Source organism: Chaetodon trifascialis, chromosome 10, assembly GCF_039877785.1.
Source record: "Chaetodon trifascialis isolate fChaTrf1 chromosome 10, fChaTrf1.hap1, whole genome shotgun sequence".
Classification (NCBI taxonomy): Eukaryota; Metazoa; Chordata; class Actinopteri; order Chaetodontiformes; family Chaetodontidae; genus Chaetodon; species Chaetodon trifascialis.
The window spans coordinates 19,500,140-19,513,385 of NC_092065.1; the positions used below are offsets into that span (position 1 = coordinate 19,500,140).

The 13,246-nt window shown below is 41.0% G+C and overlaps 1 protein-coding gene across 1 annotated transcript; it reads left to right on the plus strand.

Annotated features, from left to right (window-relative positions):
* The first annotated feature begins 883 nt into the window (after positions 1 to 883).
* On the plus strand, positions 884 to 8,308 carry LOC139338182 (G1/S-specific cyclin-D1-like). The gene is made up of 5 exons (XM_070973144.1): positions 884 to 1,533; positions 3,627 to 3,842; positions 4,345 to 4,504; positions 5,768 to 5,916; positions 6,020 to 8,308. Exons 1-5 carry the CDS (start codon positions 1,330 to 1,332, stop codon positions 6,179 to 6,181), a joined length of 891 nt encoding a protein of 296 aa, XP_070829245.1. The 5' UTR covers positions 884 to 1,329; the 3' UTR covers positions 6,182 to 8,308.
* The last annotated feature ends 4,938 nt before the right edge of the window (positions 8,309 to 13,246 follow it).

Consider the following 13,246-nt stretch of genomic DNA (forward strand, 5'->3'; position numbering starts at 1 on the left):
ACTATAGCATCTTTAAAAACTTTCTGTGTGAACTGCTGTCAATTTTGGTGTCATTTTAATGCTATCTCTGGTCTTTTTACAAATCCTCAATTATCAGTCAAAGATTTTCTTAAAAATTCCTAATTTTACGTTCCAGCCAGAACATTAAGATTATTCCTCAAAAAATTTCAACAATAGGAAAGCTGCTTTCCGCTTCTAAGCTGTGTAACGAGTGAGTCATAAAGCCTTTTAAAGGAATTAAAGACTAATTAAAGACTCTGTCTCTGAAAGTGCGCGCGCGCTCATGTTCAGAATCAAGTTAACCGAGCCTAGCTGTGATACCAGAAGTAAATCTCTCTCGACTTTAAAATAAGAGCAGAAAGATTACTTACAATAAGTACAATAAGAAGCACGTTTTGTCATACAGGTGAATTCTTGACTACTTCACATCATATTCAATGGTTATGGTTATGAATTTAATAATATTAATATTGAATATATTCAGTGGTGTGATACTACTTAACCATACAAAGGCGACTATAAATAAGATATAACTAATTAATTAAAACCACCAGGATTAATCTGGTGAAAAACCCACACTTGGATTTTCAATATATTTTCTCAATAATTCGGAAGTAAATAACATTTTAAGTACAACCTTTTTGCACTGCAGTGCGTGTGATGCTGTCAGAAGTCTTAACAGTGGATATTTCAAAATCTCAGCACAAAACAACAACTCAACATTTATAGATCACTAAAAGTATATATTTTTGTAGTCTAATTCAGCTGAACCGATCATTTAAATATAGTTTCTTGATGTGATCTTCAGCGGTAGAAAAAAAAAAAAGAAGAAAAGAGGAAACGTCGTGCTATTTTATTTTGAAATTCTTGGTAGGACGTTGTCATATGCTAGCTGACTTGACGCGGTCCAGTGACAAAACAGCGCAGCAGCAGGGGGTTGATTGTATACTTGCTCCAGTCTGTCGCTGGAGGGACTGCTGCTACTCCGGTTTGTCCTGTAATTCTGTCGCGTGCAACAAAAGAAAGTAACTCATAACCAGGCGGAAAAGGAATAAACTAAGCCACAGACACAACGAGGACAAACAAGGAATCGTTTCATTCACCAAGCCTGCATTTTTCATCACTACTCAAACCGGCAATTAAAGGTGGTAATATTCTGCCACAAGTAAAAAGAAAGTTGGAAGACCCTTTTGTCTCTAAAATGTGGAGCGGCTAACAATTCGTTACTGAGAGCCAAGTCAAAGCTTGTTTTCAGGTCTGATAGCACAGTGGCCGAAGGAAAGAGTTGAAACAGACACAGCGTGTTAGGTTAGGGGCAGAGGAAGGTAAATGGAAACTCAGTTGTTGTGCTGTGAGGGAGACAGGCCTGCCATCCGGAGGGCCTACCGGGACTCCAACCTGTTGACTGACCGGGTGTTGCAGACTCTGCTGCGTGCTGAGGACAAGTATCTGCCCGCTCCAAACTACTTCAAATGCGTCCAGAGAGAAGTAGTTCCGTACATGAGGAGGATAGTGGCTACCTGGATTTTGGAGGTGAGTTAAAGCCAGTACACATGTGTTGTACGACCAGGATCGCGTTCACAAAATTGGTGTTTTAAATCTGCTTTGGTTATCTGCTCAGTAATTTTCTTGGTACAATAATGTGTCGTCTCTTTGCGAGTATAGTAAGAGCCGTCGGTGAATTCGGCGTACATGCAACAGAATATGTAACGTAAATGATATCTCACAGTGAAATGAATATATCCAGGCTGCTCACTAGCACCACTGCTGAGGTTATGGAAGGGGACAGAGGAATAAAAGGTGTCTGTATTTATTTTTCCAAAGGTGGACGAAATGGATGCCGAATTGAAGTCCTAGTCCATAAGGCTCGGTAGTGCCTGGATAAGTCACATGTAATGCAGTTTTGTCGATAAACAAGCAGCGACTTTGGATTTTCGGTTTTTTGTCAATGGAGTAACGTGCTGGAGTTGCTATCAAGTACATATCATTAGTTGACCATTGGCACAATACTGGTCCACAAAGTATATTTTGTAACTACATGTAGCGTGTTGATGAGGTGAAATTGAGTCTACCGAGTGTAAAATGGTATTTATTTTTTTGCGGCAGTTTATGGAGTTGAAAAGTAGTCAGGACTTAAACAAACGAGACGCCGGCTTTACTTACAATAAACTATTTCCATGCGCGTTTAACTTGAGAGTGTAGAGAGAAAATTCAACTCCCCAGAGAAGACAAATCGTGAGATATCGTTAAATAACCCAGAAATATTTTTAAAATATTGTTGAAAAATGTTGCTAGCTGCCAGTCTATCAGACCACGCGCTGCCTTTGTGTTGGGGGCTCGTGAGGAACTTCTCAAGCTTCGCCACTAGTGACGCTCCACGTCCTTCCTTTAGACCTGGATTTCACATTTCTGCAGCTTTCCAGGCCTGTCACACAGCTACCGGGACAGCCACTCTACACGAGCATGACTGTTTGTTTGTTTGTTTGTTTGTTTGTTTGTTTGTTTTTACTGCAGTCTGGTGCTTGTCGTCTTTTTGCACGATGCTGTTCAGTCTTGATTTTCCTCATGCAGTGACAGAAGTCTGCCACTAATCCATGAGGGCAACAGAGGGAAATGCTGTACTTTACATCACTACATTTATCTGAAAGCTTTAGCTACTCCTGACTTTACATATTAAGATTTTTACATACAAAACACATTAAAAGTGTCTGAAATATTTTTTTGTTGTGAAAGAATTTATCCAACAGTTCATACAAGTACAGCTAAAAATTATCCAGCAATTATTGCGATAATAATTTGACATTCCTGCTTACTATTTTCTGAATTTTTCCAAAGTTAATGGAGAAAGCAATCAGCAGATGAATCCATAATGAAAAAAGTCATAGGTACAGTCCTATACAGAATAGTTAAAATGAACTCCACCTCAAACAAATACAACAGTAAACCCTGCTTTGCATTAATGCATGAGTAGTAATTATGTTATGATATAATATATAACAGTCATGGGGGGATTTTTCTGCATAGAGCACTTTTTTTTTTTTTTCCAGTTAATGATTTCAAAGAAAAGCAACAAATTCTCATGTTAACAAAGTTGCAACCAGTAATGTTCGCTTTTACTTGTGAAGTGGTTTAATTAATTAAAATGGTCTTGCGACTAGTCTTTTTTTTTTTTTCACTGTAACTGTTCGGGTTTCTATGTTAGTTTCTTAATTCTCTTACTGTCATGACATAGTCTGACATGCTCGCCAAAATCTGCCATTTTGTTCCCAGTAAACATCACTGCATGTACTGCTGACTCCATGGAACGGAGTCCTGGAAATAGGAGTCCCTAAAGCTTACACTGGCATCACACTAGCTTGTGACCTCTTTTGTTTGCAGTATGTGCAGTAAAAATGAATAATATACTCAATGAAGCACGTAGGTGAAAGAAATGTACAGAGACAACCTTTTCTTTCGTGGGGTAAAGTAACATGAAGTCAGGGATTGCTGTGGCCCTAAAAAGCTGAGTGAGCAGCTCTCTGTGACTTAAACTCATACAACTGATAGTTGCACCGGTGAATTTTCAAACATCATTGATGAAGAAGCCGTATTTAATGGCAGTGTTGTCGCCCGGTTTGTCTTTGCAGGTATGTGAGGAGCAGAAGTGTGAGGAGGAGGTTTTCCCTCTGGCTATGAATTACATGGACCGTTTCCTGTCAGTGGAGCCCACCAAGAAGAACCATCTGCAGCTGCTGGGGGCTGCCTGTATGTTCCTGGCTTCCAAACTGAAGGAGACCATCCCACTCACTGCTGAGAAACTCTGCATCTACACAGACAACTCTATCACAATTACCCAGCTGCTGGTAAGTCATTCAGTAGTGACCAGCACATTACAGCTCTCTGTCTAAGTGTGGACACCATAATTTATGGTCATATGTATAAAACATTGTGGCCTCCTGCATGTCTGAACTCTTCTGTTCAGATCAAGATATCTCAGCAGGTAGTGGCCATATTCTTATGGATTTTATGGTCCCTTGAGGATTCTTAATAGTTTTGGTAATCTCCTGATCTAATCATGCAGCACCACCACAAGGTTAAAATTTCCTCTTGACCAGCACGTTTGACCATGACTGAACAGAATGAACTGAAAGTTCATTATAGACAGTCATGGACAGTCACATTATAGACAGTCAAAGGTCCAGGATGACCCCTGGACCTTTCCTCCATTGCCACCTTAAAGCCCAAAATCCCACCAAGCAGACACAAAAATGTCCATCACCATCTTTGTTAATCCCTGCATCTGTCTGTTTGGATCACACTTGAACCTGTCCTTCTGTCCCTCTCTCTGTCCACATCTGCTCACAGCAAATGGAGCTGCTGGTTTTGAACAAGCTGAAGTGGGACCTGGCCTCAGTAACCCCCCTTGACTTCATTGACCACTTCCTGTCTCAGCTGCATGTCAGGAGAGAGAACAGGCCCATCCTCAGGAAGCACGCTCAGACCTTTGTGGCGCTGTGTGCTACAGGTATGCATTGGTCTTTATTACATACATGACTGTGTTTATATAAGGGGGACATTTGTCTCGGGCGGTTTACCATTTAGATCTGTTTACTAAGACGGCACCAATTCCACTGAGCCACTTGTTAAGGTCATCCTTAGTTGTGCAGTATTCCTTCTGACAGTTACAATTCATCCATCCATTATCTATACCGCCTATCCCTTTCGGGGTTGCGGGGGGCTGGAGCCTATCCCAGCTACAATGGGCGAGAGGCGGTCCTGAGCCGGTCGCCAGCCGATTGCAGGGCCACATGCAAGGACAAACAAACATTCACACTCACTCTCACACCTACGGACAATTTAGAGTCATCAATTAACCTAATGAGCATGTTTTTGGTCTGTGGGAGGAAGCCGGAGTACCCGGAGAGAACCCACGCATGCACGGGAAGAAAAGGCCCCGCCTGACCCGGGGATCGAACCGGCAACCTTCGTGCTGTGAGGCACGCGCACTACCTGCTGCGTCACTGTGCAGCCCGCTACAATTCAATTCAATTCAATTTATTTATTTGTATAGCGCCAAATCACAACAGAAGTTGTCTCAGGACACTTTCCATATAGAGCTAGTACAGACCAAGCTCTTTTATCTACAAAGAAACCAACAATTCCGTTACGTCAGATTGATCCTGCAGCAGCTTTAATTAACACATCAATCTGAGGAAATGTGGACTAATTGAATAATTCATACTTCCTTCCATAATGAAGCTAATTTTCATATATGAAATTTGGAGGACGACAGTACTGACACGAGGAAAAAAACATCTTAACAAATGTAGACTTTGATCTCTTGCTTACTGGCCTGGAAGCACAAACAGCCAAACCGATGCAAGGCAGCAGAGAGAGAAGTGGAGGGCTTTGCTTTGTGTGTCTTTAATTGTTGCCTACTGCAGCTTTAATTTACCATTTTCACATTGTACCTACAACATCTCAGCGGCATTATGTCTGCAACGCACTCTTGTTACACCCTCCACGTGGCTGCGCACCCCACCTGGAGCGTTTCAGAGGCTATAGATTACCTTTTAACATGAATGCTGTACTTCTACTGTTTATCTCATGTTTGTTTCAACAAAAAATGAAATCGTTGCCACCTTGATAACTTTCCAGAGTTGTAAAATCCTGTCTGAGAGTGACTTTAAAGAGTGAATTCTGAATGTTTTTCTTGGTTCTTATAATTGTCATCAGCTCTTAAAGAAGGGGTCATATTAACATAAAGCTTCATTCTGATGCTCCCCAGATGTTAAATTCATCGCGAGCCCTCCGTCCATGATCGCAGCAGGCAGCACGGTGGCAGCAATGGAGGGCCTACAGATGAGAATGGTGGGCAGTGCCACGATGTCTCAGAAACTGACAGAGCAGCTGGCACAGACCATCAGGAGCGACCCGGTGGGTACATCTGCCCACGACATGATCAGCACACATTACAGCCACACTCACAGAACGAAGATGAGCTCTGATGTTCAAACTAACTCTCACTCTCACTCTTCAGGACTGTCTCAGGGCGTGCCAGGAACAGATCGAGTCGCTGCTGGAAACCAGTCTCAGACAGGCACAACAGCAGCAGCACTCGGTTACCATGGAAACGAAGAGCATCAGCGAGGGGCAGGACCTCTCGACTACACCCACAGATGTCCGGGACGTAAACATCTGATTGAGTGCTGCAAATCATGCTGCTGGATGAGAAAAGAGAAGCAGGTTGAACTGATAAAGTGGACGGCCATTTTTGATACCCACAAATACAAAAACACACATGGCTTTGTTTTACATGATGTAGTGCTTGTGTTTTGGAGCACTCGCAAGAGACTGGACTCAACAGTGTATCAGAACTGTCAATATAAAGTCCAGTTTGAACTGTGGCAGGTACCAGAGGGAGATGCTGACAGGACACCGTGACGTCCGGGACATCGACAAGCTTAAGACTGGGATTCCTCTAACACTGAAGGAAAGTCTGAAAGAGTAATGTGTGTTAAGGGCAGCCTGTTACCTGTGGGTAACAGCTGGATGCACCTGCTACGGTGTTTCAAGGCCTAGTAGTCCTCTCTGAACCTACACCTCCTCCCAAATTGAAACTGTCTACCCTGAGAGCCAGAAATTGATTGGTGTGTTGAGACGTTGCTGGGCATAATTATCAAACATTTAAGAAGAACACTAAGAATGCTCCAATGAGTGAAAAATTGTCTTTGCTAAAAGGGAGCAATAAGGCAGATTTATCAAGTGACCGTGAAGCTCACTTTTTACAGTGATCAACTGGAAACATAAAGCGATGCATCATCCTATCAAATGTGCGTTTGGATGCAAGTTTACGGGAAAGCGAAGTTGCTTAACACTAGCCTATTCTGAATTACAAGTGTTGCTTCATATTATGTATTATACATATTACCTATACTGCTTTTTACATTTTAAAACATGTCTTAGAAGGGGTGTGTGTGTGTGCATGTGTGTGTGTCTGCGTCTCTATGTCTGCACTGCAGCCATCAAAGACCTCAATACTCCTAAGAGACCTTTCTTAAATTTAAGAGCATTTTTGAGTGAAAATATGAAAAATAGCTTGTATTCAGATGTTTAGGAGTAAAAGTGAAAGATGTCTACCTTAATCTTTCCCTGTCAGCTGTTTGATAAATATGGTTTATTACCAGACAGGTGTCTAACTGACAGTAAAATGATAAAGGCCAGCGGGGAAAGTTTCCTTGATATAGTTTACAGTGTGACCTGTGTTTTGCTTCAAGACATATCTGGCAAAAAAAAAAAAAACAATGGCGTCCACGTACCGTCATTTGTAAGTCTTTGTGAGGGTGAGCTTTCTGAATTGGGACTCATTAAAGCGCATATATTTGTGAGGTATTTGACTAATAAAATATACCTTAACATCTGGCAGCTGTCACCAGGTCTAATCACAAAGTGAAAGGTGTTATAAACTGTCGAACTGGAACTGTTTGTGTGATGTGATGTAGTTCACAGTTTATACCACTAGAGGGAAGCAGAAGCTCCCAAACATCATTCTCCATTTTGGATTGTCGCTTGAGGTAACAGGCATCCCGCTGCAGCTCTGTCTGATCAAGAGCAAGGATCTTGGACATGAATTTCATTTGGCTCATGGCAACACATCACCTTTTCTGTGTGCAATAGAAACAAAAAAGCACAGCGTCCGAAACATTACATGGCTGACGGCTATGGAAACCTCTATGATCAAAGATCTCCACCTCAAGCAAAAGTCGACATCTCACGTCAGTCCACCGAGGAGTAATGTCATTAGAAGCTTCTGTAGCTTGATAATAATGTTATAATAATAATCTGTTTTGAATCATACAGGACAAAAATAGCTAAAAACCTGTTTTTCCCAAACACACACACACAGCAAGTCTTTCTGTCCTCCAGGAAAAAAGCGATGAAGCAGTACTAACTTTGTAAAGTAAGATATCAAGTGTACTCCTTTACTTTGCTTCTGATATTTATTATTTCTTATCACTTGACTTGTACGGGAACTTTACAGCTAAAGGTTACTCTGAAAAAAAGAGGAAACGTTGTCAAAGAGTGCTTCTCTGGATTCAGCTGCTCCACACAGAAAATAACATGATCAGGCAATGGTCTCCAACAGAGGAGCCATCGCTAAGTTGTTGTACCTACACAGTGGTATTGTTTAACTATTTTTATGTTTTGATTTTTTATGGTTTTGCCCTTCAAACATAAGCTTGTATCAGGTTAAGCCCTACGTTGGTGCTATTTTTTTGTCTTAGGACAGAGCATAAAGATGAATTAAAGGAAAACTGACAAGACTCTTAGCTGGTTGGTGATGTTTGTCATTTCTGGGCCTGCATTATGTCCACTACATATAACCAGCAACCCTCATCTTACAGGTGCAGAAAAGAAAACCTCCTTCAAGATCCCAAGATAAAGACAGAAGTTGAAAAAAGTTCTTAGATTGTTTATTCAACATGTCGGTTTTTAAGAAATTTCCCACAAGTCTGAGACCTTTGTGCTCTAAATGTCACCACAGTTCAACAGAAGAGGCAGGTCCATGAGTGAGTCAGGGGTCGCAGCTGGCTCAGACAGGTGTGTGAGAACAGCAGGATGGAGAGGAGTGAACACAGTTAAAGCTTTTATAAGAGATTACAGCTAACAATAACAAAGAAACATGACTTCAGAAGGGAGTGTTGGTGAGTTTTATGGATATGGACGACACAAGCTTCTGTGCTGCTGCGCCTGTAGGCTTTTTCTGCGCTCACAAAGTAATCGCAAAAGTCTGAAGGGCAAACTGATAAGAGAGAGCGTTCAGGTTTAACAGTAAGAAAGGAATGGATCTCAATACTAGTTCTGACAGTGAAGAGGTTGCATATTAATATGCATATGACAAAGCATAAAGCTAAAGTCATGAGCCTCTAGGTGTCCAACAGACCAAGAGAAGAAAATACAACAAAATAATGACAGAAAGTGAGTTGTGGTGTGAAGAGATCCAGTGGCTAACGATACCCAACAATGTGTTTAAAGCCATCACACATCAAGCTATAACAAAACTGTTACTGGCTGTCTACTACTGGCAGATGAACGCTAAGTATCAGCTCAATTAACTGAGTCATCATGTATCAGTCGTGTCTTGCGCTGCATACTGTAATTCCACAGTAAGCTTTATGGAGCTCTCATGTTACCACAGAACAGAGAGAGACAATACTCTGCTGACTTGTCTGATTTTCTCTACAATTACAATAAAAGCCTTGGTGACCAAGGTAATAAAGTAGTGATAGTGGTACATAGCACATAGTCAGCAGAAATGTTGAATTTGTGAATTTGGCCCAAAGATGGTGCTCTCACCACAACAATGACATCACGGCCACCTTGTGGTGAACTAACAATTAAGAGCCGTTCTTAACAACAAACGTTTCCAAACTGAGTTTCATGATCAACCAGCACCATCTCTGACACGGGACAGAAAAAGAGACAATGTTAGCACATAGAAGCAAAGCATTATGATTCGACAACTATTTGCTGCCTCTTGCTGAAGCTGCAGTCAGTGGTTTGATGCAGCAGACAAAACAAGCTCTGCGTTTACCCACAGACAAACCCAAAGCTTCCTCTGAGTACATCTGCTGTGTATTTGTCTGATAGTCCCTGTGGAACTTGTCCCATTTCCATAGAATGTACTAACAATCACATGTAAACTCTGTACTCAGTCCAAAGATGAGAAATGAATGCATTTAGTGCATCACCCTTGTTGTAACACTCAGTTTGGCCTTGGACCATCACTGTACTGCCGGTCAGCATCACAGGAAACACATGAGAGGCGTGTTGTATGTCTCACCTTCCACTGCACTGACCTCATGCTGTTGGGTAGCCTCCCACAGGCTCCAGTGCTACATCAGCAGACTGCTATGAGTGTGTCCATAACTGAGGTAAAAAGGAGAGTCACTCATCTCAGTCAACTTTCTTTTATCATATTTATTAAGGGTGAAATAAAGTGCACATAAATGTCTTAAAATCTTTAGAAAAATGTGGTATCAATATAGGTTTTGGTGACATCAGGGACCTCCCACTGGCATTTTGAACAATCCCACTTTCACAGTAAAGGCCTACAGCTGTTGTAGGCACATACTTCAAATATTGTCCAATGGTGCTCTGACAATGCCATTTGAGTGACAGAATTACTGCTGACAAATAACGATAACAATAGGAACAAGGTATTACTGTGTGGCTGAAAATTTAGGCACGGTGAGCCACCGTGACTGATATATGTTACTGATACTGTGTATGTTACAGCGTGTGTGTGTGTGTGTGTGTGTGTGGGTGTGGGTGTGTGTGTGTGTGTGTGTGTGTGTGTGTCTACCTGCAGGAGATGTGCTGTCCTTCACAGGTAATCTCTTCCAGATGTAGCAAGGTCATATTTAAAACCTCAGTCTCCTACATGTTTGCTCTCATGTGGCTCCTCAGGATTCGCTGTAAACAGTGATGCACCTTGGAATAACTGATTTCCCCAACACTCCTCTAACCTTCTCATAAATCAAGAAATCTACCTAAATGGACCTGTTAAAATATATTCTGATTTAAACTCTTCACACTGCTGTTAATTCCTTTTGTCGGCGGGATTCTTGATAAAGACGTCAGGCCATCTGGTCCCGGTTCGTAATCTCCTTGACCCTCTTCATCAAAGGTTGGAGTTACTACACATTCTGTGCAGGCAGACAGAACGATACAGAGACATGATATTTCTGACAGTACGAGGCTCAAACATTGTCATCACAAATGCAAACAATAGTCAAACAGGAGACGATTGTGGCGGGGACTATGATATGAAAAAAAAAAAAATTATATGGATGCATTTTATCCATCACAATCAAGCAAAGTTTGAATTGTTCCTTTTTATTTTCTTTAGACAAGACATGCATTTCCACGGCACCATAAAATCAGAGCAAGGATAAATCGTGTTGTTTGTTCCTGTTTACTGTTTCTAACTGGAGGATATTTCTCCATTGAAAGAAATGTAACAGCGCTGAGGACTTCTCTCAGACAGAAACATGTTTTCGCTCTTCTCCCGATTGGCTTCTGCAAGATTTTTGCTCTCCAACCCTGTGATTTGTTGGTCTGCTTGGTTGAAGTTAGACCGTGATAGACATCCAATTGTCTGCTAAGTATTTTTTTTTTGAAAGTGCTTGCCCTTTTCCAAACAGCATCCATGGGTGACATCTGGGTTAAAGTTAATGTCACTTCAAAGTCAAATCAGTTAATGTTTCTCTTATCTGCCCTGACCTCATTAATTATTTACGGTTTTGACTTGAAAGTCACACAATGTACGTGTGAAATGTGACAACCAAAGAATATTATGAACCAACTTATCTGCACACCAAACAAAATCCTGTGATTCTTTTTAGGATCACAGTTCTATTCTTTATCACATGACATGAAAAAACACCCCAAATGTAACTAGTACTCACGACTCAAAGTAGTACTTTTTTTTTTTTTTTTTTTTAGCATTTTTTACTGATTACTCTTTAACTCTTACTTTAGTAGTTTTTCTGACCAGGTGACTTTTACTTAAACTTGTCATTCTGCACTCTATCCCCCTGGTTGGTTCAGGGTGGAAACCTTTTCCTCCTTCTATGGAGAGTTAATGAGTTAATATTATGGTTCATATTACAATCAGTCATTTGGTAGACACTTTTATCCAAAGCGATGTACGTATGAATTCCCAAGGATGCTTCAGCATGTGGACTGGTGAGACCAGGGATTGAACCACCAACCTCCTGATCGGTGGACGACTGCTCTACCTCCTGAACCACAGCCGCCCCATATGATCATTAATGGCTCATCCACACTACCAGGGTATGCTTAATGTTCATTCAGTGGTATTTTGTTAGTACTGATAAAAGAATTGTGTAATCTTTACTCATTTTGTGTTAATGTTAGCATTTATTTCCTCTTCGTCAGTAATCATGTGTGTTATGCTGAGAGGTTATAATGATGTTTTATCAGGAAAATCATGTTTGCCTTGTTTCTTTGTCTTTATAACAGTTTTTCCTCAGTCGCTTTGGTACATTTCTCGAATCATCCTCGACATTTGCAAAACAGTAAGTGCATTTCTCAAAACAATTCGTACAAATAGCAGAACACCATGGATTACCTGCAAAAGGGAAAAGTTCAGGTGAACTGTGGCTCACTGTCTCCTCTAAGTTTAATCAGGATTGCTCGAAGTTATATGACGGGTAATGAGCAAATATGTGATAGGCAACACCCACTTGCATTTGCAATCAATATAGTGCTACAGATTTTGGTTAACACTTGCCCCCCAAACTTTTACACGTACATGTTTTTGGTATTTGTGGGCCCCCCTATGGGTTGAGCTGAAACTGCTTCTGTAGGCTTTTCCAATCATCACCTGAAGAAATGTACCAAGATTTATGACAGTTGGACAGATCATTAAGAGGTTACGGCCATTTTGCTGCTAAGCTCCGCCCCTGGCAAACTTTTTCGGCCATATTTTTCAACTAATCTTGTTCATTTCTATCAATAATTTGTATGTCAGACCTGTGATGCTGTATACCCATTTGGGTGTTGGCGCAGTCAGAATTCAAAAAGTTCTATTCATTTTCAAATTTCATTTTTCAAAGTTTTTCAATTTTCAAGTCAAAATTAATTACAGCGCCACACCCGGCCAGTTGGACTCATTTTTCTTGAACAGTACATGCACATCACGTCCAGTTATTTGGCTGAGTTTCATGTTTCTAGTTCATTCTGGCTCACGACCATCTAGCCCTGTAAAACCAGAACTTAATAGATGCTAAATGGCTCAATAGAACTGAGGAGATCTATTGGTTCATCTCTATGAGAAGTTCTTTAAACAATAGACATGGTCATTTAAACTATTGTTACTATGAAAATATTGATCAGTGCAGCTCCACATAAATGTAATTATATGTTATTTTCATCTATTTATGTGCGAGACCTGTGTTGATCTAGTTCCACAGTAAATGACATCAACCAAGCATCTGAATTGAAAACATGACAGCTCTTTCCTTATCTGGCCAGTTGTGAAACGTTTCAGTGCATACTGTTTGGCTGTCCTTAAAACAGTGGCCCTGAAGACAAGAAGAGGAAGAATTCTTTAGTTTCTGGCAATGTGGTAACTTCATATGTCTGCAGCTGCGGTTAACTACACACTTTCCACATATTCTGAGTCTTGACATCGTCACAGATTTACTCATTCTGTGTGGGACAACATCAGATTCCACTG

What these genes read in the sequence shown, in the direction of transcription:
- LOC139338182 (XM_070973144.1), top strand. Translation starts at nt 1,330, where the DNA reads ATGGAAACTCAGTTGTTGTGCTGTGAGGGAGACAGGCCTGCCATCCGG. An exon ending in TGGCTACCTGGATTTTGGAG is followed by an intron (nt 1,534 to 3,626) that starts GTGAGTTAAAGC and finishes TTGTCTTTGCAG; the next exon opens with GTATGTGAGGAGCAGAAGTG. An exon ending in TCACAATTACCCAGCTGCTG is followed by an intron (nt 3,843 to 4,344) that starts GTAAGTCATTCA and finishes ATCTGCTCACAG; the next exon opens with CAAATGGAGCTGCTGGTTTT.